Source organism: Nannospalax galili, unplaced genomic scaffold, assembly GCF_000622305.1.
Source record: "Nannospalax galili isolate Female #2095 unplaced genomic scaffold, S.galili_v1.0 scaffold1181, whole genome shotgun sequence".
Lineage (NCBI taxonomy): Eukaryota > Metazoa > Chordata > Mammalia > Rodentia > Spalacidae > Nannospalax > Nannospalax galili.
The window spans coordinates 2,274,094-2,300,896 of record NW_008345687.1 but is presented as its reverse complement, the minus strand read 5'-3'; the positions used below and the strand labels follow the sequence as shown (position 1 = coordinate 2,300,896).

Below are 26,803 nucleotides of genomic sequence, written 5' to 3'. Positions count from 1 at the left end.
ATGGATGACTTGGCACTGTCCAGGCTCCTTCCAGGGCTCAGGCTTTGTCTGGGCAGGCAATGCAGCTCCTGCCTTCTTGCTGTTTGTTCCAAGGAGGTTGCCGATCCTCATGAGCTGCCGCCACCGTTCAACGCTGTATGAAAGAGAAACACTCTCAAATTCAGCCCCAGGAACTACAGTAGACAGCACTCAGGTGGCCATAAGGAGTCTTACTGCCTTTCTCTCCAGGTCTGCACCTATTGTGCCCCACTATATGCTGCTCCTCCACAGCAGACTGAGACTACAAAAAGATGAGGAAAACCAACCCAGGTGTGCTCATTACCTACAACCTTTATAGCCAGGTGTCGTGGAGCACGCCTTTAATCCCTGCACTTAGGAAGCAGAGACAGATGGATCTCTGTGAGTTCGAGGCCAGTCTGGCTGCATACCAGGTTCCAGGCCAGCCAGGGAACAGTGCTTTACACATGTGAGGCAAGCACTCTGTCACATCCCTGGCCCTTCATTGGTCTTGTGGATGTTTCTGGGTGTCACTTGAATGTACTTGTTTTCTTCTGTGGTTTCTTTCTGTTTGGGTTATTATTGGCTTTGTTTTCTAGCCAAAACTTCTTGTGTGCGTGCGGGTGGCTCTGCAGCTGCCTGATACAGTTCTGAGATGGACAGCGCCACCTGCCTGGGCAGAAAGCCTCACTGCCCTGCAAGCTTTATCTCCTACTGCATTGCCATCTCGGCTGATCGTACCCTATGTTGATCTCCCCTTCCTTATCTCTTTGATTACCCCAAGTACAATTAAAGAGAAGAATGGAAGGTGACATGTCCTTGGCAAGCTGGGGAGCATGGGGGGTCATGCATTAGTCAGACCAGCTCATGGCAAAATTACCCCATTTTCCAAAATGTGCACTCCAAGTGATTTTCTTTAAAAAAAATTGTGTGTGTGTGTGTGTGTGTGTGTGTGTGTGTGTCTGTCTGTCTGTCTGTCTGTCTGTCTGTCTGGTGTACATATGTGGGTGTGTGTGCCACAGCACACATGTAGATGTCAGGAGACAACTTTGTGGAGTCAGTTCTCTCCTTCCATCTTTAGTGTAGGTTCTGGGGATGGAACTGAGTTTACCAGGCTTGCATTGCAAGTGTCTGTCTCACCAGTTCCCAAGTGGACCTTTTTTAGTGTAGTCCACTTGTGACATCACAGGGGCCATCAAATAAACACCCATGACCAGAGTCAGAATTCAGAACTGTTCTGGAATTAATGTGTTTAAGATTTTGTAGATCCTCTTAAGAAATCCTTTAGGGGTAATGGCAGCACGCACAACCATCTCCTACACAACACTGGATTTTGTTGTTTTTGTTTTTAATCTGTAGAACACGTTTCAAACAGTTCTTCCATGAAAAAATAAATGCATATGTACATTCAGATTTGTATACTTAGAAAATGCCTCCGAGGGTACTTTATGAAGGAGCCAGAGAAACCATTCAGCTATTTACTATGTAACCCACTCCCCCTTTACGGCTTTCGGTACCACATTGAAATCTATGGATCAGTACCATTTTCTTTTTTTTTTTTTCGTTGTTTGGTTGTTTTTGGTTTTTCAGATCTCCCTGTAAGCCCCAGCTCTCCTGGAACTCACAATGTAGACCAGACTGATCTCAATCTCACAGAGATTCACCCGTTTCTGCCTCCCAAGTACAGTGCTGGTATGAAAGGCGCCCAGCTCAGTACCATTTGCTAAGCACTGCTACCTTTCATGTGTTTTTTTTTTTGTTTGTTTGTCTTTAATATTTTATTTATTATTTGTAGCCACCATGTGGGTGCCTGGGAATCAAACCCAGGTCCTCTGCAAGAGCAGTCAGTGCTCTTAACCTCTGAGCCATTAAAAACCATATGCCAGGGGTTTCTACCTTATGACATTGCAACTTGACATTGTCATCTGCACTCATAGCTATCCTGGGACACACTGGCTCAGTGGCCACAGGTTAGACACCCGAATCCTATATGCTTCAGTAGAGAAATTTCATTATAAACTGAGCAGTTATCAGCTAAATTATGTGATGCTGATTGGAAAGCAGTTTATTGTCACAGCGTTATGAACAGGGAGAGGCTGGTTCTGCCTTCTTTTTAATGCTTTCTCAGGCTAAGTATTTACACTCCCCAACTGACTCTGACTCTGCCCAGCAAACAATGAGAAGGATTAATAGTTTCAGGGGCTAGGAGTTGTTTCACATCCTGTTTACCCTCCCACATCATCTGTTTTACTGTCCACAGGGAAGGGCCGGTATGGAGAGGTGTGGAGGGGCAGCTGGCAAGGGGAAAATGTTGCTGTAAAGATCTTCTCCTCTCGAGATGAGAAATCATGGTTCAGGGAAACAGAACTGTACAACACCGTGATGCTGAGGCATGAAAATATTTTAGGTAAGTACAAGAATAAGCCCTCATTTACTGATCTGGGTAGATAGAAGTGCCTGCCCTGCCTTCTTTTGCTTTGCCAAATCTGAATTCGAGAGTCCCTTTTGGAAGGCAACATAAGAACCCTCAGCATTTATAAAGTATTTAACTTTAACACCAATTTCTTGTTTAAATCTGCACATAGGTTATCAATTTCCTTGGATGGGAAAAGGAACTCTGTTAGGGTTCGGTGGGTTTTATTCCTATACCTGCAGTTCTTATTTAAACAATGGAGACTTGCTCCACATTGTTCACTTCAAGGCTTCTTGGGCTGTCTACTTGCCCCACCCTTCCTGAATATTTATTACTTGAATCAAACTAAGAAAGGTCCTTGGATTCTTTCCTAGAGATTCACAGCTCCCAGGGATGTCATAATTAGATGCACATTCCCTCAAACTAAGCATCATTTTTTTTTAAAGACCAGATTTACAGAGGGATTCAGCATACATTTTAATTTGAAAACTCCTCTCATACTTCTGGGACTCACAAAGTATAGATGAATTTTCATCATCTTATCACTAAAGCTTAGCAACACATAAGAAATATGTAAAGTACCCACCACTACAATCCTGCTATGGCTGTAAAGAGGGTAGACAGAGTCCTTGTGCCCACTGACTTCTATAGTTTCGAAAAGTTTCTCCAAATGTGTTCATACTGATATAAATGGTAAAAGCTGCCAAGAATGCTTCCTTAATAGGAAAATAAAGTCTGTATAGAATTTAACTGTACCGGATAGTGTTAGCCATTGTATGGCTGATGGATTAGGCCTGACCATTGTACAGTTCACTTCTATCACACTGCTATCAATTTAGCATTTAAATGTGAGCGAAACTGATGATTGGGTGGCTGTCTACAGTTTTATTCAGCAAGGTGGTAGTTCCATGTCAGGAACATTTCCTTCCCTGCTGCTGCTGCCTGCCTACTTCTGACCCGATGGCCCACCATTACCTAATGTTTCTCAAGTAGAAGGCTGCTGCCGTCTTCCCATTTCTAGTCTCTCACTCCACACAGAATTGTCTTCCTATAGGGAACAAAGAATTCTGTTTTACGTGTCTTTGATTGCTCCCAAATTGACCCACAGCACTGATGACTTCTAGGCCTGACGTTCATGACTCCCTAGTTCCAGGTTGCAAGAAATCTTTTAAGCTAAGCTTCAACTATATATATGTCTATATGTAACCACTCCCAGTATTTCCATTTTGTGGGACTGTGAGAAACAGGTGGCTTTGATCTTGTTTGAATCGTTCTGGATTATCCACTATCCCCTTTCCACCCTTCAACCACCCCTTCCTCCTTCAAAACATCTCAGTCTCTGCGAGTCTTTCTGAGTAGACTCGTTTGTGCCTTTCTGCACACCCTTACCTTATAGTCCGCTGTAACTTATCAGTCACTGCCTGGGTTGTGTGAGGGAGCTGATATGCAGTAGCAATAATGACAGCCATAACACCACTACCAGGAGTAGTGGTGGATGGTTACTGCACAGTGAGCCCTGTTGTCAGTGCTTCATGTGTGTGCGCTCCGGTGCCCTTCATCACAGCTGTAGAGAGCAGGTACTCTATTTTCCCAGTTTTAACTGATGAGACTGTTGATGCTCAGAGAGAGAAAATAGGGCAGTGGCAGTCATGCTGAGCCATCCAATCCTTAATCCTTTACCACAGTTCGCTGCTGGGCACTGTGGATGGTCACATATTGCAGGAGAAGCTCTTCTTACATTGTAGAGTCAGGCTTGGAGGTGAACATTCATTTATAGTCAAATTCCCCGTCTTCGTTTTGCCATTGGAACAGACTGAGATTGAGCAACACAGTAAGATTTGATTGTGTAGAAGCTGTGGTGTACAACAGATGCTTATCTTTAAACAGTAGAGTGACTCCTAAAAAGCATGAGAGGTCCGAAATAGCCACGGATCACTTCTCTACTTCTGGGACTCACAAACTCATATGTAAGATCCTCTGGACATTGTTGTGTTTTGCTGATAGTTCCTCAACTATTGCATTGCACACTGAGAACAAGAATCATTTCCACTGATCTTGCTTTCACTACCAGGCTGAGCACAGTATCCATCCAGCACATGGTAATACCTAGTAAATACTAAGTTGGGTTAGAAATTCTGAATTCCTGAGATCTTTCTACCCTCATCTTTCTACCCACAGCTGTGTGAATGGTCTTGTCTCTTTAGCTGAGAAAGCTCATAGAAAAAAACGTTTTTCTTAAACTTTTCCTGAGGGTTGGGGCATGGCTCAATTGATAAACTGTCTGCAAAGATGGGGCTAGACCTGAGTTTGAATCCCCAGCATGCACATAAGTGCTGAATGTGACAGGCACACACCTGTAATCCCAGTGCTGGTGGGATGGGAGTGGAGGCAAGTGGATCCCTGGAGCTCACTGGCTAGCCAGCTCACCTGAATTGGTAAGCTCCAGGGTCAGTGAGAGACCCTCTCTCAAAATATAAAGTGGAGAAACTGCCAGGCATGGTAGTGCACTAAAATATAAATAACCTGGGCCACATTATGCATTGTTTTTGGAGACAGGTTCTCATATTGCCCTGACTGGCCTCAAACTCACTAAGTAGCCAAGGATGACCTTGAACTTCTGATTCTCCTACCTCCACCTCTTAAGTGCTAGAATCATAGACGTGTACCACCATGCTGGGTTTATATAGTGCTAGGGAGCAAATTCAAGGCAAGCACTCTAGTAACTGAACTACATTCCCAGCCCTACTTTATATAATTTGGGTATAAAGTTTAGTGTCATTAAATCCATTGGCATTATTGTCCACTGATCACCATTTTTCAACTACAGAAATTCCTTATACTCTTAAAAGTTTTGTTGAGGGCTAGAGAGATGGTATAGTAGTTAAGAGCACTGGTTACTCTTGTAGAGGGTCCAAGTTCAGTTCCCAGCATTCACATGGCAGCTAACAACCATCCATAACTCCATTTCCAGGGGATCCAACACCCTCTTCTGGCCTCTGCAGGCATTGCATAACACAGGTACACTTACCATATGTGCAAGTAAAACTCTCATACACATTTCTTTTTAAAGTACTGCTAGGGCTGGAGAGATGGCTCAGTGGTTAAGAACACTGGTTGTTCTTGCAGAAGACCCAGGTTTGAATCCCAGCACCCACATGGCAGCTAACAACTGTCTGCAACTCCAGTTCCAGGGGCTCCAACAGCCTCTTCTGTCCATGGGCATTACATGACACAGGTGCACTTGCTTAATGCAGGCATAACACTCATATACATAAAATAAAAATAATAAAATATTTAAAAAGTAAAAAAAAAAAAAGTACTGCCAATGGGCTGGTGAGATGGCTCAGCAGGTAAAGGTGCTTGCCATTAAGGCTGATAATATGAGTTCAATCCCTGGGACCTACATGGTAGAAGGAGAAAACTGAGTCCTGCACATTGTTCTCTTGCCTCCCCAAATGCACCATGGCACCCACAGCACACACACATACACACACTTAATAATAAATGTAATTTAAAAAATTTTAAGTGGTGTTAAAGGGCTGGGGAGAGAGCATTTTAGATTAAGTGCTTGCTATGCAAGCCTGACAACCAGCGTTTGGATCCCTAGAACCCATGTAAAAGCTAGATGTAGTAACACTGGCATTAAAAAAAAATTTTATTGATTATTTTTATTTTATGTGTATTTGAGTATTTTGCCTGCATGTATGTAAGCGCACCCATGTGTGCAATGCCCATGGAGGTCAGAAGAGGGTGTCGGATCCCCTGGAACTGGAGTTGCAGATGGTTGCTAGCCACCATGTGGGTTCTGGGAACCAAGTTCAGGTCGTCTGCAAGTGCAGTCAGTGCTCTTAACTGCAGAGCCATCTCTCTAGCCCTACACTTGCATTTTGTAATCCCAGCGTACCTCTACTTAGAGATTGGGGATGGAGACAGAATTGCTAGTTGCTCGTGAGCCAGCTAGCCTGGCATATGCAGCAGTGAACAATGAGAGACTCTACTTCAAACAAAGTGCCAGATGAGGACCAACACCTGAGGTTGTCCTCAGATGCCACACATAGGCGATGTCTTCACACATATTTCCCCTCACATGCATGAACACACACACATATATATATATATACACACACACACACACACACACACACACACATGAGTGCACACACACAAAAGCACTGTTGACTATTTGGTGTCATAATTTTTTCAGACAAATGGGGGAGTGAAGCAAACTGCCCCTGAAATCATAAAATTAAAATGTTCTTACATATTTACAGTGTGTTAGATATCATGTTAAGCGTTTTACATACAACACATCTTGTTTATTGATTTACCTTTTGGTATTAATGTTGTAATCCTCTGGGGCTCAGATCATTTTAGTTCTCTAAGAGCCTGGGAGTGTGACTTAGTAAAGTAAAAGGTGTTTGGCCTAACCACCACTGGGTGTGTTAGTGGCTGTACCAGAGCCCCCACCTGCAGGCACCTATTCAACCTCTTTTTAACAATGGACTGCTTTGATTCCAAACATAAACATCCCGTAATAGTGCTCCAGCACTGGGAACAAATGTAGTTTTATAAACTTGAGAGAAACATTTGAAAAAATAACAAAACCCCTGCATGTTTCAAAGTCATTTTTCCTGATGGTTTGGAACATAACGAATAGGACAAACACAATCCTTTTTTAAGACCTAAGAGACCCAGGGAAGGTGCGAGTATAAAGGTTGGCTTATTATATATGATTATTTTTTCCTGGGTGGGAGAGGAATCAGAGGCTAGTGCACAAATATATGTTAGTGGTTTGTTTCTTTGGAGTGGTACTTGTTTGGTTTGGGTGTTAGTTTTGGGAACATGAATGAAGATTAAGAGTTCCTTTATGTGCTCAGAATGTATAGAGGTTTTATGTCTCTACATTTGTCACTATCTCATTTCTCTTGAGGACCAGTTCAGTTGTCATTTCCTGATGGAAGCCTGTTCTAATATCTACTCTGAATTATTAAAAATATTTACTTTAGAAAAATATTATTTAGTACACTTCAGAGAGTACAGCAGGCATGACAGCAAAAGAATGCCTGCCTATGCCGAGCTACTAGAATTCCTGATTCTGGGCTCCTACTACCCTTTGCATACGTGTGTTGCAGCGCTTTTCATGTTGGGTTGTAATTTTTCCCTTTCAGGTCTATCTTTTCTAGCCCACAAACATTACCCTTGTGGTATTACGATGTAGCTGATAAAGAACATCACAAATGTTCATAATATTTGACTGTTCTTTTTTTATTTGAAGAATTAATCATTTATTATTAATTCACCTCTTTATTCTACACTAGAGTAGGTATAGGCCAGAGACACCATGGGAACTGTTCACGTTACATAGCAAACCACAACAGGGTCAGGCCTAGAAGGCAGGTCTTCAGGTTCCAGGTTTTGTAGGGTTTTAGGGTACTCAGTGAGTAATCTATGCTTGGGACATTCACATTTCAAAGAGTTTTGCACTTTTATGGGTGAGCACAGAAGTATTAATCTTACCTGAATCTTAACACAGCACATTTTTTTTTTAAAGGATTACTTACAATGGTAACTTTCCTATTAATTAGCAGTGCCCCTTTCAGGAATAAAAACTACTATTTCCTTGGTTATTTTTTGTAAACCTGCTCTCATGGCAATAAGTTATTTTTTGTTATAGATTGCATCTACTGAGTAGCTGTTTTGGACATTCAGTTACAAGGTGGAGTTCTCACACGTGTTCGTTGTGTTCTTCCCAGGTTTCATTGCTTCAGACATGACATCCAGACACTCCAGTACCCAGTTGTGGTTAATTACACATTACCATGAAATGGGATCGTTGTATGACTATCTTCAGCTCACTACTCTGGATACAGTTAGCTGCCTTCGAATAGTGCTGTCCATAGCTAGTGGTCTTGCACATTTGCACATAGAGATATTTGGGACCCAAGGGAAGCCAGCTATTGCCCATCGTGATCTAAAGAGCAAAAACATCCTGGTGAAAAAGAATGGACAGTGCTGCATAGCAGATTTGGGTAAGCTTTTACAAGGTTCTCAATTGCCAGTGTTACTAATGTCATATGACAGTGTTGAGCCAGCTTGTACCTCCTGTTCCTTCTAACATGCAATTCTAAACAATGTCAGACTTTCAGAAAAGTTGAACATAATTATCATCAGCCACTGTTTATCTACCACTTGAATTTCACCAATAATGTTTTACAGTTCGTTAATCTTTACTATATACTCATCTATTCATCTATCAGCTCATGTTAATTTTTGATACATTTCACAGTAAATTGCAGACATAAGGACTCTTTTCTCTGACAACTTTAGCATCCAGACTAATACCTCATTAACTGCCTTATTTCTTCATTCTTCTTTCTTTCAGGTAAAATTCACATATCATGAAACATACTAATCTTACATACATTCTCAGAGTTTGGGCAAAAGCCATAAACCCCAAATGTCTATTGAGACTTTCCTATTATTCTACCAAGTCACCTCAGGCTCTTTCACTCAGTCACTACTCCACCATCAGAGGCAATAAATATTGTTGCATTCTGATTTCACAAACTTTTACATGAAAGTAGGTATACAGCTAAATACTTTATGGAATGGTTTGTCTTAAAAATGTGTTGTTCTTCTATGACCAAGGCAAAATTACCATTTTGAGAACGTAATCCTTAAGCAAATTCACTCTTTGCCCACTGGAGCATCTCATTCTTACTGTGTTAGGATACTGCTAATGAAGCGTTAATGGTACTACAAATGTGACTCTTTTCATGGATGGTGGCAATTATGTAAAATAATATTTATCCTAGATACCTAGAATATTGGCTGAATAATTATGCTAATAACTGAATTGTAATGTTGCATATTCATTTAGATCAACCATTGAGACCCCTCATTCTGATAAAGGTTTAAACAAAATTTGCTTTAATGATGTAATAAATTAATTAATTATTTAGTTATGGTGAAGGAAACTCTTACGGATTTTGTCATAACTCTTAGAGCCAGAGTGATTTTGGGTGTGAATTCCGGCCTTCTCTGTGATTTGCTCTACATTTTTACATGTTTATTTTCCAATGTGTTTGCTGGGCTCAAGCTCTCACACCACTTACACTCTGTTCGAGGGGCAAAGGGACTTTGCCAAGTGTGTGTGGCAGGGGGACTGCTCCAGTGTTGATGTCATGCACTGAACTTTTGCATAACTTGAAGCCTTCAAATAACGTGTTCTGCTAACTACACAATAATATACCTGTCTCACAGGATTCTCATAAGATCCAGGAATTGTGAATATCTGGCAAGTAGTGCTTCAGATCATAGCTGCTGTTATACCTAATGGTCTCAGAGGATGGGAAAATGAAGGCAGATGTTGGCTTTGGTTTATGGGACTTGGTGAGGAGGGAGAGGGGAGATTTTGCCATTAAGCCCAGCTAATTAATGGTTCAACCACATTTCTTTGCATCTGAAGCCTTCCAATTAGATAACATTGGTTACTATAAAAATCTGTGCTGCCAAGTCATTGTGTAGGAAATTGTTACTATTGTGTAGGAAATGGCTCCTTTAAAGACTGTAAGTTGCAAATAATTTTTCATGATCTATCCGGAAATTAAGGATAACTCATTAGAAATAGTGTTCTGTCATCAACATTACCAAAAGAACTATATCCCATTTATTTTTCTACCTTTCTGCTATAAAAAATTCAAACATATAAAAGGCTTGAAAGAATATCAATCACTTCAAGCCTCAAAACCTAGATTTAAGAAGTGAAAATTTTGCAACATTTTCTTTGTATGGTAGTGTATTTTTCCCTAATCTTTAGAAGTCTGTGGTAGATATCACAACACTTTACTTGAAAATACCTCAAAATGTAGCCTCTTGAAAATATCTCAAAATCTATCTCCTCTAAAAATCACAGTTTCATCTCACCTGAAAATTGTAGGGTTCTTACTACATAACCTAGACTAACCTGGGACCTATTTTGTAGACTGGTTTTAAACCTGTGACCCTCCAGTCTCAGCCTCCTGAGTGCTGGGATTATAGATGGGCACCACCACATTTGACAGTTATTTTTCAACTTTTCTGAATAAGAATTTATTCAAAGTTCACAAATGGCATTTTGTTTTGTTCCTCAGTGTCATAATCATCCTCTACTAGGTGAGAAATTCTTTGTGAAACTTAAATTCTTCTGATTTTTTTTTTTTTTAAACTGAGTCTCATTATTTAGCCTTGGGTAGTCTGGAACTCACTTTGAAACTTGTAGCGATTCTCCTGCCTCTGCCTCCCAAGTGCTGGGATTTCAGTGTGCACTGACAAACTTGATCAGGGCTGCAGTCATCTGAAGGCTTGACTGTGGCTAGAGGAGCCAGGTCCACGGAACTGGTCTGCTTTATATGAAGGCAGTTGCCAATATTTTTGCTAATTATGAAGGATGCAATAACATGGAGTCATCATCCTGTGCATCTAAAGCTGTGGACTGCCAGGGTATGAGGTGCACACCTTTAATCTCAGCACTGGGAAGGCAAGGACAAGCAGATTTCTGTGAGTTTGAGGCCAACTTGTTCTACATAGTGAGTTCCAGCCTAGCTAGGGCTACATAGTGAGACCCTGTCCTGAGGGGCAGGGGGAGCTATGGACTTGAAGAGGCATTCACTACAGGTAACTGGAGGGATTTCCAAGGGATCTTTGAATTACGTTTACAGAAACAGCTTGCACCTGTGTGGGGCTTCTCAGTCTATTGAGTGGTATAGCAATCATCTTTAGAATGTCTATATATGCATCAACAAATAATTCCATCCTCAAACCATGTGGGAATCTGTCTGTCCCTAGTGACTAGTGAGGAATAGCAGGTCTCTCTAATTGACTGAAGAATTCAGAAATGAGCCATAGTTTAAGTGCTTCGGAACCATTTAACGAGAGAGATGCACTTTGACTCAAGGTTCAGCTTATTGCTGTCTGTTCCCATGATTCTAGGGGAAGGCCTATGGGTTCGGCCAGCCTGATTACTCTGTTAAGCAGCTGTTCCTTTGGGGATGCAGCAGAACATGTCGTGGCCTGCCCTTTATCGAGTGATAAATTACCTCAGATTTCTGATATCTCACTGTTTAAAATTTGTATTTGGAGATTGATGGAGCTTGAGAGCTTAATTTGCATCTTTCTAAGACACATGTTACATGTGAGCCTGTTTTCCCATGGGCTTCAAACACGGCTTTAGTGCTTTTATCTACCACTTATGTACAAGTTCTGTGTCCTAGAGCTTCCGATATTAACCTGATAGCCTCAGGATCTTCGTGGCATTAGTCCTTTCTTCTGCTCTACTGAAGTCACCAGTAATCGTGAGTTATTCTGGGTGTAACACAGCTGTGGCCACACTTGCCACCAGAGGGTGCTATCAATAGGGGCTGTTTTAAAATCCTTCAGCAGCCCTCTAGGAGATTATAAGTGAGCTAATTACACTGTTGTTTTTTTCCCTTTAGGCCTGGCAGTCATGCATTCCCAGAGCACCAATCAGCTTGATGTAGGAAACAACCCCCGTGTGGGGACCAAACGCTACATGGCCCCTGAAGTTCTAGATGAAACCATCCAAGTGGATTGTTTTGATTCTTACAAGAGGGTTGATATTTGGGCCTTTGGCCTTGTTTTATGGGAAGTGGCCAGACGGATGGTGAGCAATGGTAAGTGATGTAATACTGTCCTTGTCCATAAAGGCATAAGGGAATAGGGAAGCCCATGTGTTTCTTCAACATACTTGTCTGGCATTGGTATATAGATTTGATTTATGGCAGTAAGTTTGGTGTGACTCATTGCACTTGATACATAGGAGGGAAAATGACAATTGAAGTTCCAACTGTTTTTGTAAAACCTAATATTTTTTTCTTGGCTTTTTATTTGGATTGGTCCGTCTCTCCGTTTTTTTCTGTCTTCCCGTTTGACTTTCTTTTCAACACTCTTTCCGCTTTGCTCCTCCATAAATTAGGTTGAACTTAAGGGAAATACTTAGGTAACCCTAAGGGTAAGAGTTCTGCTGCTGCAGTTGTTTTTTCATATTAGGGTGGAATTATTGAGAGACGTCTCTGTTTTCACACTTGGAAGACATTGCTTTATAAGAAAGCATGCAAGACTGAATGAGTTCAATTTAAATTCAGGGAACTTGGATGGGATGCTTATGTTGATTTGAGTGGTATTATGAAGTGGTGTTGTCTTGGCTAATAGGGAAGCATTTGTTGCTCTTTTCCTTTCTTTTTTTGTGAATTTTATTTATTTATTTTTGAGAGAGGGCTGGCCTGAAACTCAAAGAGATTCTCCTGCCTCTGCATCCCTAGTACTGGAATTAAAGGTGTATATAACTATGCCTGGCATCTTTGTCACTTATTTTTGACCTGGGTCTCCCACACTGAGCCCTCTTGTCTACAAGGTACCTAAGTCAGCCTCACGTAGTGGAACTTTACATTGTATTTGGAAAGTACTAATTATTATTCTATCAAACTAGGCATGCCCAGACAACCCACAGAGTGTTTTTTTCTAGCAGAATCCCTTGAATCAACTTGATGAACTTTCTTCCTATTTTTATTAAATATGTGTCTAAACTCATCCCAGGAAAACAGAAACCAAAATGCTCTTTAAATATTTATTCATTTTCAAAAGCTATTTTACATTTTACCCTCCTGTGAACCATTGGGATCCTGGGTAGGAATCTTCTACCAAACAGTACATGAAATCTAACGTCTGTGCAGCATCCACTGGCCACTGATACTTTTTTCTAAGGATTAAGATTTTTGGAGTAAATAAAAGTTTTTATGACTAACACAGCCAGAGATTAAGAGGTTCTGTGAGGGAAATGGAGTTGAGCAATTTGATACGGTTTCCGTGTATAATAATTGAAGTTGGGGTGTCTTCATGGCAGCTGCTTCTGTGACATCAGTGCGCCTGCTTGAACACACCCTTTGAGAACATATGACAAGTGTTTCAGATTAAACGTACGTGGATTGTAACTTGACAGTTCTTTTTAATGGGGCCATGAACATTTTTCTGGTGATTGTTTCCCAATCCCCTGCCTTGGCGATAGTGCCATCCAAGTGTCTTGAGACCTATTTGCAACAGAGAGATTGCTTTGCTGGTTTATAAAATTCTGAATTTTGCCTGAGATTGTGCGTGAACACCATATCCTCATCCCTCCCCAGTCATTTGTGAGTGCCTTAGAATTGAGAAAAAAATAAAATAAAATTCTGTTAAATCTCCCTTAACAAGAAAGAGAATTAGAGGATTTGTGCCAAAGTAATCTGTGTGATGGGGGAACTTCCCCTAAGGAATAGGAAGCTGGTGGCCCTGGCCAACACGGTAGCGTTAACATTTCCAGCCGTGGGTGTACAGCCCAGAGCCAACCAGGCTGCTAGGCAGGAACTTGGGGTGTGGGCTTTGTAAGAACTCATGTTGCAAACTTGCTCCCTGTGTCATAGGCATAAACCCAAATGGCTTTTAAAGCTTAGCTGTGATTAATAGTACTTAGTTTGAAGTTAGAGTCATCAGTTTAAAATTTAGCTTAACAAATGTCAGTTTGCTTGTTAGATCCTGTGATTAGGTTATTTTTGGAAATGAGATATCGTGGATAGGAGAGGAAGGGAGAATGTTTTGGTTGTTTTCTGATTTATTGGTCTCCCCTTTGCATCATCGTTTAGACTGCTAGTTATTTCCTACGATGTCGTGGGTTGAGCGTCTGTTCTATGATGTGGTTTGATTTTTTTTTTTTTTTTTTTTTGTAAGGGAGAGAAAAGGGACTCATGTCTCATTTTAAAGTAGGTATGGTCCTCTGGCAATGACTCATTTGATCTTTCCTTTTCTCTTTCACCAGTCCCTCTTCTTCCATGACCATTCACATGCACACACAACACATGCATACATCCACATACACAGAGCCACAATTAGTTATCCAAACTCAAGCTTGAAATTGTTCAATGCTTCTTATAAACTTATTTTATTAGTATTATTTTAACTACTCCCTCACACAGAAAATTGAGTAGAAAGAAAAGTAAGAGTAATTTTGCCTTCTAAGACTAGCATTCATGTTCCTTGTCCTTCTGAGACTAGAAGCCAGCCATATCCCCACAGGTAGATAGGGAAAGGCCACTGGCAAGTAACAAAGATGGTAAACTGGTTTCTTAACCTGAGACAAAGGCCCAGGGTCTTTTTCTTCTGCCAGCAGGGTAGCTCCTCCAGCTGACCAGTTCAGACCAGTTTAGATGAGTCAAGGCCGGACCTGGACAAATCCTTTCTTGGGGCTGTGAACCAATCAGCCCTCTCTTCTTTATTTAAGTTGACTAATCTAAAATTAAGGGACCCACTCTTATAACACTAAAAGCACTTAAGAGACCCAGGCCCTGCTAGGGAGTTTGGGTTTTGTTCCTGGATCCCCTCCCCACTTGCTGGGAGTCTTTCTCTCTGTGTGCGCTGTTGTGTGGGTGTGCTGCTTCACTTTTAATACAACTGGTTGCCTGTTGCTGCCTGCTGTGTCTGAGAGCCTTCCTGCCTTTTAATTCATTAATTGGTTGAGTGAAACAAATCAAGACCCCTAGACACACTCTGCATGCCTGCTTTGTTTCAACTTGGTGGTTACCATTTTTCTTGGATGTGACTTTTAATGTTAACGTCTGTTCTTATTTTAAATGGTCAGCATGATATTTTATTAACCATTCCCATATTGTTAGACATCCTATATCTCCCATCTGAGGCCCTTCTTAGACATTTTTGTGCATATAACTTTCTGTTTGGGGAATTTAATTCCTCATCTAAAAAGAAATAGACTTAATAGGTCAGAATATAGGCATTTTTATGGCTTGGCACACATTGCCAAATTGCTTTCCATAAGGGTTATCCTAATTTACAGTCTATCCCTCACCCCAGGGTGTGATGTACCTATTTCACTTTCTTCCCACCCTTAGGAACTGTCATTAAAAGAATATATATTTTTTAAAATTATTGTGTATAAAATGTACCTCATTTCAATGTATGAATATCTTATATTAAGGTTATTATAATTATATATCCTTTGAGTTTCTGAGTCCATTATAAAAATTGATGACCAGATAGTTCTCTTGGAGCAATATGATCCTCAAGTGAACCGTGAACATAAAAAGATGTCATATTTTGTACTTTTATTAAAATTTCACATTTATTTTCTTTTAATAATAAACCTCACACTGATTCTGTGCAGGAAATGAGAGTTTAGTCCATTTTCACATTTAAAAATTCTTCAGTAGTGTCTTTTGGGATTTATTGGTGGTGGTAGTTTCATACTGAATTACTGACTTAAGTGATGCTAAGGTTGGTGAATGTGATACCCAGGATATGAATATGCACATTTGTCAATAGAGAAATCTTGAGAAGGCAAAGGAGATGCTAGCAAACATCTGTAGAAGAGAGGGCAAAGCTGTGTGTCTCTGTGGCACGTCGTGACTTCCTGCTTCCTGTGTTCTTCTATCTTTTATTATTCTGGTTCCCCGGGCATGGCTTATAGAAACCTGTGTGGGTGGTACCCCAGAGCTCTCTACTGTTGCTCCTTGGCTCACTGGGGCCAGAGAACTCACTGGACTCTCTGGGCTAACATTTTGGTCTCCCATATTATGCTATGACTATAATTTAGATTATTTTCATCATTGAAAAAATATTGATAGTAGTACCCACTTGGAAAGATCATGATGCTTAAATGAGATGTTAGTAAAGCACCTACTGTGTGTTTGGTGTGTAATAAGTGCATTGGCTGCCACTCTTTGGCTCTTTTCAATTGAAATAGAAAGTTTCTGGGAGCTTATAGATCTTACCTTCCCCACCTCCCACCTTCTCTTCTCTGTATTACATGTGTTCCCCGCCCCCACCCATAAGGCCCTGTAGGAATACCCTTTTGTTTCACTGGCTTTGATTATTTTGTGGTAAAATTCAGTGTTCAGATTTGTCAAAAAACTATTGTACAACAGACAAAAATTCTTTCCGACCAAGCTGTACCTTTTATGGGGTGGGCACTAGGCAACACTTGTTAGAGTGAACGTATGTTTGGCACACGTAGTTTGGGAAACCTCTTCTGATGTATTCTTGAGCTTGCCAGGGAGCCGCACGTGTTTCTCTTCCTAAGTACAATGGCTTGTGTACGGGAACCATGACAACGCTTGTTTCTTCAACAGCTGCCTATCCAGCATGTTTCATGACGTGATTTCACTACCTTATTGTGTACTAAAGGTTGAGCAAATGAATCATAACAGGGAAATTTTTTCCTATTTGTTAAAATAATTTCAAAGTTTTTATTCACTTATTTTTAACCTTTAGGGGAATGACTTGGGGCAGGAATATAGAGACGAGGTTAGAAGAAGATTATTTTGTTCCTGTGATTTCCTGGAATTCTATGTCCTTGATTTAGAGAGCCCGAACAGAGAGGGCAGTCAGTTGGCCTCATACTGAAATAACCTGAAGTCATCAGAACTTTCTCAGATGCTGTGCGCTTGATGTCTTTCTCCTGATTCACCTCTAAGACAGATATTGGCATCAGACTTTGTAGCTGTCTCAGCCTTTAGTGCACGGTACCCTTTTCTCAAGAGGCCTGCACAACTTAACTTGATACTTGAGCATTTGTGGTTCTTTTGTCTTTCTCTAGGTTCTGGGGGATATGCAGGGTCTAATTTGTAGAGCAGCCATCCAGCTACCCTAGATTCTCTGCCCTCCTCTGTGACTGTCTGTGATAATACTGGATATTTCAGTTGTGCCTGACTACAGAGTAATCTATAAACTGTTGACTTCTGCTTTGCTACTGCTATGAGACTCAGTTTTAAAAATTAGCTTTATAATTTGAGTAGGGGTTCCTGCAAAGGAGGTTGGTTTTGACTTTGAGTAATATCTGTGGTTCTGAATGGGTTACAGTGGAGGTGGTGGGGTGAGAACACAGCTGTCATGGCCTTCTTTTACCTAGCAGGGAGCTGAGCCCCTCTTTCAGTGCCAGACCTGCCTTCAGAAAGGACTATTGGCTGTGGGGTCCTAATTGTCAGACTCCAGGACTCGGAGGTTCACAATCCCTTACCCACAAAAATGTCTTCCTTGCTTATTTGTCAGTGAGGAAGTTCTAAGAGGGCCAGTATTCTGTCTTTGACGTTCCTTCTGTCATGACCAGTCTTATCCATTTATCCCTTAACCATCTCTTCTTATGTATGCCATAACATGAAAAATATTTTGAGATTGTTCTGTGAGGTGTAGTAGATCAACTAACACAAATACTGGATGTCCCTCTTTGGACCCTGTTGCACCAGGAAGATACCCTCCTGTAAACCTGTCATTTTCCAAGACCCATTCTCGCACATAGTACCTTCATGGTTTGTTTCCGTATCCAAACATCATTTGTACCTATATCATGTGAGTTTTGTTTGTTTCATATTGGTCTCCCTCCCTTCCTTCCTTCCTTCCTTCCTTCCTTCCTTCCTTCCTTCCTTCCTTCCTTCCTTCTTCCTTCCCTGTCCTCCCCTCCCCTCCTCTGCAGTCCCCTCCCTTTTTCCCTCCCTTCTTCCCTCCCTCCTTCTCTCCCTCCCTCCCTACCTCCATCCTTCTCTCTCTCTCCCTTTCTTTCTCTCTGTCTCTCTGTCTCTCTCTCTCTCTCTCTCTCTCTCTCTCTCTCTCTCTCTCTCTCTCTCTGCCTCTTTCCTTTCCATCACTGTGTAGCCCTGGCTGACCTAGAACTCAATATGTAGACCATCTCCCCAATGCTGGAATGAAAGGTATGCACTACCGCTCTGTTTGATAAAAAAGAGCTCATATTGGCTCTTTTCAAACTTAATTTTGTTTTGAGAGAAGTTAATATCACTAGTGGAATTGGTAGACGAGTATCACACATGGCATAACGTGGATGGAAATGATACAAATAAATATACAATCAATAAAATGAGAGATTTTGTCCATTTAACACATCATATCATCTCATGTTTGAGATATTGCCTCTCAGAAGGCAAATATGAATCACTCATGGTCTTCTTTCCAATGCTCTAAATATCTGAAAGATTTCAGTATTTCTGTAGGAATTAACTGTCAGCAGTGGCACTCTATGGATACAGATGCCGGGACTCTGTTCTCACTTGCTACCTGGATGTCAGATGTGACTACCCCAGTTGGAGACTGAACTGTGAAGCAAGCGCTGTAGCCTGAGAGTTGCATAGAGAATAGTGCACGCGTTATCCCATGGTTGGTTTGTTGGGGAGAATTCTAGAATATAAGCAGAAAACTGGGTCTAGCTCAGGTTTGCCATTGGTTAGCAGTGAACCTCAACAATGTGTGTTCCATAGTTTTTTTCTCCTTTTGGAGGATAGGAAAGGTATGACCTACATGGTGCCAGTACCCCATCCATGCCTGTTTTCCTTACTGTCGAGTTAGTCAAAGTGTTCTCGAATCCATTGTCCCTTTACTGCAACAAAGAAATTCTCAAAGCCAAAGGTTTGCATAACTTAGTTGGCAGAACACTTGACTGATAATGGTCCCTCCAACCCACATGAGCCTGTTTATTTTAGCTCTGCCCCTGCTGTTTAGTAGGACACATTTTGCTGAGGAGATGTATTTGGTTGTAAAGTATTCCTTGACTCTGGTGGTGTCATGTAAAATATAGTGCATGCTTCTTGTCACCTTTATAAAATGTAAAAAGTTATAAATGGTATAAATACATCAAATATCAAAGGTTTTAGATAAAGGATTATGACCAGAGAGTCAACATTGATATGCTTTAGTATCTCTAGCATAACATAAACTCTGAGGAAGCTGATAAACAACTAAAAATCTAGTTTAAAAGTGATCATATTTTTGTTGAAGAGACAAACTGTCAGAAATCAACAGATTGAGCCACAACAGTTGAGGCAAACTGGGAGGCGGCTAAGTATAGTCTGAACACTGAACTCGGGGACCCTGGAATTATGGAATCACGAGGGCCTTCCCAGAAGACAGAAGGCACAAGCTGAGTCATATATGGGGAGAAGAGAAGCTCAGATGGGCAAGCTTGAGAGGACATGAGGTGCAGGTGGGAATGAGAGGTGCATCCAGACAATGACGACGCTCATTGTGCCACATGAAAGTAAGTGCCGGGGAAGTCCTAAAAATACTCTTTGTGGAATGGCAAGACCTTCAACGGTGGCTGATACCCAGGCATATGAAGGATGGTGGTGGGACATGGACTCTAGTGGGGGATGACCATGGGCAGTACCAGCCAGAAACACATAGAGGAGAAATCCTACCAAGCTTCCTGTTACCTTTCCTCCAGTGACCTTGATTGAGGCAGTGGGTTGTGGTGGAGGATGGCAAGAGGGAATGTGAGGGACACCTGTGATGCACACCTGCATGTAGGGGATGTGTATGCATGTGTGTGGTCCAAGGCTTCTATGGACAGGATCTCGGGGGGGGGGAGGGGGGCTCTTATTTCCAGACACAGTTGCACCACATGCTTTCCAGATTGCATGTTGCAAACATTCTTGTTGACTTACACATGAGCCTTGTGTTATGTATTTTAAAGATTTGGAAAACTACAGTTTGACAGCTGAGGGCTTTACTCAGAGCTGTGCAGCATAGTAGTGCTGGGGGATGTTGAGAAAGACAGATTTGCCCCAAAGAAGACAAAACTTTCCATTAGACATATGCCAGGTGGTGGTGGGGGGGGCGGGGAATGGGACAATTATATAAATCAGTTGCATATGCCCAAAGCTGTGGGGGAGGAGCTTATGAATAATTTCTCTGATTTCTTTCCTGTGGTCCCTTTGAGTCAGCAGCTGTCTTAATGGGAAGGCAAGGCCTGGCTGTTTGTTTCTTCCTTGGCCCCTGTCTAATGATTCTTCTTCCCCTGCATTCCTGTATCATTTGCTGTTTGTACCACTCATTTGGCACTTGAGGTACTTTGTATTTTTAGTTGCTTTCCTGAATTTGTGCTGTTCTCTTTGCTAGCTCATGGGTTGGCAGGTACTCAGTGGACGCCACCTCTGTAGGCTTACAGTTCACTTTCTTACTTGGCCAAACCGATTGTCATATTCAGGCAGAAATGAGGAAGAGTTGTAAGCTGTTCACATTGTCCCTTGACAATGCAAATCATCTTACACCCTGGGCACATAGCCCTTGCCCTCCATCTTTCCTCCCACTTTCTACCATGTAGAAAGGGAGTTTCAGGGAGCTCCTTCCATCTCTCCAGTATGCAAGGCTTGTGATTCTTCGTTCCTACCATCTCTCCACCTAGAACACACCCTCTCCTTGGTATGTTTCGTCCCCCACCTCTTCTTTGCCTCACAACTTGCTCTGAATCCTAGAGCTTCTTTGCTTCCATGGTACCTAGTTTGTAGATGGTACTTAGGAAACTACAGATGTTTCTTTCTCAGAGTTCTAAGAACCACTCTGCCGCTGTTGCATGACTTCTGTTTCTAATGTATGCATAGGAACACACACACACACACACACACACACACACACACACACAGAGTTTTGAAGACCTTTTCTATTATCTAAGGAAAAGAGATACTTGTATTATCACCCACTAGATATTGATTTCCTTGAAAAACAAAATACTGTTTTATACTTTTATGACCCTCAATACATGGCATTCTACACATAGTAGAGACAAGGTACTTTGGGCAATAGAAACAGTTGCTTTTCTTGACCAAGGTAAGGTTCCTTCCAAGAGACTGCTGCAGTTTAATTCCAGATTATTTTGTTGTTGATTAGAAGCACAGCTGAGTTGCATGGAAATAAGCCTGAGCCTTTGGTTAAAGAAAGCAAGGCTTGAGTCAATTTTCCATGCATAATGGATTAAATGGTCTTTGTTTAAAAAGTTGATTCTTTTTGTTAAAACATGACAACATTTAATAAGGTCAAAGGATGACAAATCATAGAAACGCAAAGGGACTCAACTTGTAGAGTGAAGCTTTGGGTTCATGACATTTTGTGCTTTAAATATCCACCTATGTTTGGTTTTCTTTTGTGTTTATTAAAAAAAAATTCAACTTTTTATTGCTGTTCACATCCACATAATCCTTTTGGTGCTAGCCAATCAAGTTACTCCCAAATAGCTTATGCTAAATTTGTAAAGAATTAAGCCAACCTCTTATGTGCATCCCTATTGAAAAATGGAGAGATGGTGAATGGCGCCCCTCTGACTGTGTCCTATGGATGTATGTAGCCTTAGAAAAGATGGAAGTTACTTCTCAGCTCCATGCCCAGTTGTGGTTTTGGTAGTATCTCTTAGTGCTAAAGACTGAAGGCTTTTTTGCTGGACTGCTCCCAGGGATCCTTATGAGGATGAAGGAGGACTCTGAGAAGGTGCAAGTTTCTCCTGTGAGCAGTGGTCTGTGTCTATTAAGAGCTATTGCTGTTTGTAGGAAAGGTTTTATACATTACATGATACACATTACAAATGCAGTTATGCAATGTGGATATGTTACTGAGAATTAAGAAAGTATCAACTAGAGGTTTTAAAATACAATTTAGACTAGTTTTCATTTTAAAAATAAACCCTATAGTTGAATTTGTGAGGTTTAAAAACTCTGTAGTATTTCTGGAACAGATGCTCCTCATCCTATCCAAGCTTCTGCATAAGTGGCTTGTATTTATGCGAGCTTTGTGCGAATGGATTCTTACTGTAATTTCTATGACAAATGAAAAGGGAATTGAAGCTTTTTTAGGGGGCCTGCAAGAACTGGAAAAACTTAATTATACCTTTTACTCAGAGCCTCCTTCTGTCCTCTACAACAACCTGTTATGTGTCTAGGAATAGAACTAAGTTACATGGAAAGGGCTGACAGCTGAGCTAGTCACTGACCACATGCTAAAGTCCTTGATGATCGAAAGGAAGTAAAAGTTTCTTTGGTCTCATCTCTATAAGGGAGGGATCAATTTGCTACTTCCAAGTGATGAAGTTTTAAATTTATTTGTGGAATTGCTCTTCTTAGTGAAAAGTAAGGAAGTTGTATAATTTTGCTGGAAAAAAAAAGTTTTGTGAGCTTTGGAGATGTACAAGGGCAGGAGCTGAAAGCAGCTAAGGGAGGAGTCCAGCCCTTCTGACTAGCCATCTGCCTGCCCAGCGGCTGGCCTCTCACATTTTATACTATGCCTTCAATCCAACAGCAAACATCAGAGCCATCAAGCAGCCATGTCTGGTAGTTAGAGGGCACGACTGCCTGGAGAACGAAGAAGAGCAAATGAGTGTCTCAGATTACATTATTTGCTTACCCCTAATGGGAAGGATTGAGTCAAAACAATGGGTTTTTGACAAAATAATTTTGTAGCAAAAAGGAGTATTTTGATGATGGTCTTGATTTGTTTATTTGATTATTTGATTCTGTATGTTTGTAGCTAACTTTTTATTCCTCTATATGATTTGAAATGGTTTTCTTTTTTTCCTATATATGATTTGTTGAAAACCATATGTAATGGTTTTCTTTTTTCCATGTCTCCCCATTCACAATACAGACCAGGCACAGTGGCCTGGGCTGGGGTGTACATGGGGCAGGATTGTTCTGCCTCCTCTTTCTATACAGTCACTGTAAAAATACAGCTTGTGGTAAGCACCAGGAGGCCAATGGTTTTCTTTAGGGAGGAATTTTATTCCTTTTTCTGTGTGAGAATGAGGGAATGCATGTTCCTGTGAGTACACATGCAGGTGTACATGTGCTTGTGTGTGTAGAAGTCAGAGGTCAACCTTGGGACTCATTCATCATGTGTCATCCACCTTGTTTTTTGAGACAGGATCTCTCAAGAGCCTGGAGCTCATCAAGTAGGCTAAGCTGGCTGACCATTGAGCCCTGTGAATCTGCCTGTTTCTACCTCCCTAGCACTGGAATTGCAAGTGCATGCCCACGCCTGGATTTTTAAAATAGTTTCTGGAATTAAACTCAGGTCTCCATGCTTGTATAGCAATCATTTTACCAGCTAAACTGTCTCCCTTTCTGATTACCTGAGGAATTTTTATCTCAGGTCTCCCCATGCCTCATAGCAGAACTGTTTATAGACACTGTCAGAACAGTTAATAATTGTAATTAGTGAGAAATTTTCATATATTTTCTTCTAATAGATATTCTTCTGATCCCCTGCAGGGCATATATTTAGAGCCTTGTTTTTACTTATTTTAGGACCTACCTGTAGCTTCCAGAGCTGCCTTGATAAGAAGAAGGTGACTAGTACTTTATCCTGTCACATTATAACACATGACATCCCTTAATCAAACCCTGAGGAATGTTTCCTCTCCTGCTAACACAGCACAATTGTCATCCTGTTGCATGCAGGTATAGTGGAGGATTACAAGCCACCATTTTACGATGTGGTTCCCAATGACCCAAGTTTTGAAGATATGCGGAAAGTAGTCTGTGTGGATCAACAGAGGCCAAACATACCCAACAGATGGTTCTCAGATCCGGTAAGAGTGCCAGGTTCTTAGTTTTAAAGCTCACCCAGCAAGTTTCCTGCTCTGATTCTTAGCATTCGGATGATGTGCACTGTTTATCTCCTGTTCTACTTCCCAATTTTATGTAGGTTGTTTGAGCCTAATTGTGTGGGTTTGGAAATTGGTCTCATTCTTGAAGAAACCCAATCTGATAGATGTGGCTAGTGAATGATGACATTCACATGAATGTCCATAATTGACTAGTGTCAGAAATGAGGAGACTTACTACCACTGCTTTCAAACTGAAGTTGTATGTGAAAACTAAGTCTCCTTTCCATCTCTGCTTACCTGGAGTTTCCCTAACAGACTGCTCATAAGTAGTAACAGATCTAAGGCTGAGAAGTGACCCAATTTGCAAACTTCACTATTATCTCTGAGTTAGCAACATTGTTTTTGCAGCATAAAATCTTGAAGGAGTCTGTGGCCCAAGGAATTTGCCTGGTGAGATAAGTTGGTAGTATTAAAAGCCCAAAGGACAGTGTTCATGCAACTCCATGTGGCTTCTTTATCAGTAGTTAAGGCCTTGTCTACTTTCCTAGAGAGGATATAGTAGTGTCTTCAACTTCTCAAGACCTGCAAGGCTCTTTAAAACAGTTGACATGACAGCTGCCCAGTTTCTATGATCCCTGCAAAGTCAGTTTGCTCTTGTGATGTTTGTGCTTTTCTCTCCTTAGACATTAACCTCTCTGGCCAAGCTGATGAAAGAATGTTGGTATCAGAATCCATCTGCAAGACTCACAGCTCTGCGTATCAAAAAGACTTTGACCAAAATCGATAATTCCCTAGACAAATTGAAAACTGACTGTTGACATTTTCAAGGTGTCAAGAAGGAAAAGTTGACATCGTCATTGTCCAGCTGGGACCTAATGCTGGCCTGAACGGTTGTCAGAAGAGACTCCATCTGTCTCCCTCCCTAAGTGGCTGCCCTGACAAGGCAGACATCTCCCCGAGTCATGCTCCAGGGAAGACACCAAAACCACCCTAACCTCGCTCAAAGACTCAACTGGGCACTTTGTGAACTATTCACACTGCAGAGACAAATGGTGGGCATAGATGGTTTCAAAGGTAGGGAACTGGAGGAACACAGAGAAATCCTAAAAGAGATCTGGGCATTACAACAGTGGCTTTGCATATCTTTCACAGGTCTTCTAGAGGAGGTGGTGAATTTCAATGAGCAATATTGCCTGTGCGTCTCTTCTTTACTGCACTAGGAATTCTTTGCATTCCTTACTCGCACTGTTACTCTTAATTTTAAAAACCCAACTTGCCAAAAACGTTGGCTGCGTATTCCACTGATTTGTCTTTGGATAATAGGAATTCAATTTGGCAAAAAAAAAAAAAATAATAATAATAATGTCAGACTTTGCTGCATTTTACACATGTGCTGATGTTTACAATGATGCCGAACATTAGGAATTGTTTATACACAACTTTGCAAATTATTTATTACTTGTGTGCTTAGCAGTTTTTACAGAACTGCTTCGTGCATATGTTAAAGCTTATTTTTATGTGGTCTTATGATTTTATTACCGAAATGTTTTTAACACTATACTCTGAAATGGACATTTTCTTTTATTATCAGTTAAATTCACATTTTAAGAGCTTCACATTTTTTATGTGTGTAGACTGTAACTTTTTTTCAGTTCATATGCAGAACGTATTTAGTCATTACCCCGACACCACTGAATATATTACTGATTTAGAGGCAAAGATTTCAGTAGAATTTTAGTCCCGAACGCTGTGGGGAAAAAAAAAAAATGCATTTTCTTCAGAATTACCCATTACGTGCATTTAAACTCTGCCAGAAAAAAAAAAATAACTATTTTGTTTTAATCTACTTTTTGTATTTAGTAGTTATTTGTATAAATTAAATAAACTGTTTTCAAGTCAAATGGTGGAATTATTTTTAATGTATAAAAAATATCTGTATAATCTAATGTTTTCTTATGGGAGTAGAAGTACAAAACTAATTTGAAAATTGAATTTACTTTTCAAGATGAGTAATGAGCCTGGGGTGCTGAAGCTGGCACATGCACAGCTTGAATCTGGTATCAGAAAATCGTTGTAATTTCCCCTCTGTTCTTTTACACTGTGATTTTTTTTTCCTCTGCTTTCCCAACTTTATGTTTTTAATTATTTTTATTTTATGTGTATGATTGTTTTGCATCATATGCATTAAACGCCTGCAGAGGCCAAAGGAGGGCATCTGATCTCCTGGAATTAGAGTTACCAGTCATGTGGGAGCTGAGAACCAAGAATCTGGGTCCTCTGCAAGAGCAACCAGTGCTCTTAACTATTGAGCCATTGCTCCAACCCCAAGCTTCCCAACTTTAAAGTGAGGGAAACAGACCTCTCTCATTGATCATTCTCACAAGGAGGTTGTGAACAGGACACAAGGGGGAAGGCTGTTTAGTGCAGGGTCTGAGTGAGAGAGCAGCCTCATACATCCCATCCTGGGTCCCAGTGAGAGAGCAGCCTCATACATCCCATCCTGGGTTCCAGTGAGAGAGTGCCTCGTACATCCCATCCTGGGTCCCAGTGAGAGAGCAGCCTTGTACATCCCATCCTGGGTCCCAGTGAGAGAGCAGCCTCATACATCCCATCCTGGGTCCCAGTGAGAGAGCAGCCTCGTACATCCCATCCTGGGTCCCAGTGAGAGAGCAGCCTCGTACATCCCATCCTGGGTCCCAGTGAGAGAGTAGCCTTATAGCTCCCATCCTGGGTCCCAGTGAGAGAGCAGCCTCATACATCCCATCCTGGGTCCCAGTGAGAGAGCAGCCTCATACATCCCATCCTGGGTCCCAGTGAGAGAGCAGCCTCATACATCTGAGAGAGCTGCCTGGTACATCCCATCCTGGGTCCCAGTGAGAGAGCAGCCTCATACATCCCATCCTGGGTCCCAGTGAGAGAGCAGCCTCGTACATCCCATCCTGGGTCCCAGTGAGAGAGCAGCCTCGTACATCCCATCCTGG

The 26,803-nt window shown here is 41.3% G+C and overlaps 1 protein-coding gene and 1 non-coding gene across 3 annotated transcripts in view; one reads left to right on the top strand and one right to left on the bottom strand.

Annotated features, from left to right (window-relative positions):
• Positions 1-25,723, top strand: part of Acvr1 (activin A receptor type 1) — a 126,679-nt gene extending 100,956 nt beyond the window's left edge. For both annotated transcript variants that reach the window (XM_008841748.2, XM_008841747.2), the window contains exons 7-11: positions 2,258-2,404; positions 8,164-8,439; positions 11,884-12,081; positions 23,674-23,804; positions 24,506-25,723. In XM_008841748.2, the coding sequence (XP_008839970.1) occupies positions 2,258-2,404; positions 8,164-8,439; positions 11,884-12,081; positions 23,674-23,804; positions 24,506-24,640 (887 nt within the window). In that variant the 3' untranslated portion in view covers positions 24,641-25,723. The remainder of the gene's footprint in view (positions 1-2,257; positions 2,405-8,163; positions 8,440-11,883; positions 12,082-23,673; positions 23,805-24,505) is intronic.
• On the bottom strand, positions 22,837-22,969 carry LOC115071836. Its single transcript, XR_003850906.1, has one exon. It is a non-coding gene; the product is annotated as a small nucleolar RNA SNORA51 (small nucleolar RNA).
• Positions 25,724-26,803: the final 1,080 nt, after the last annotated feature.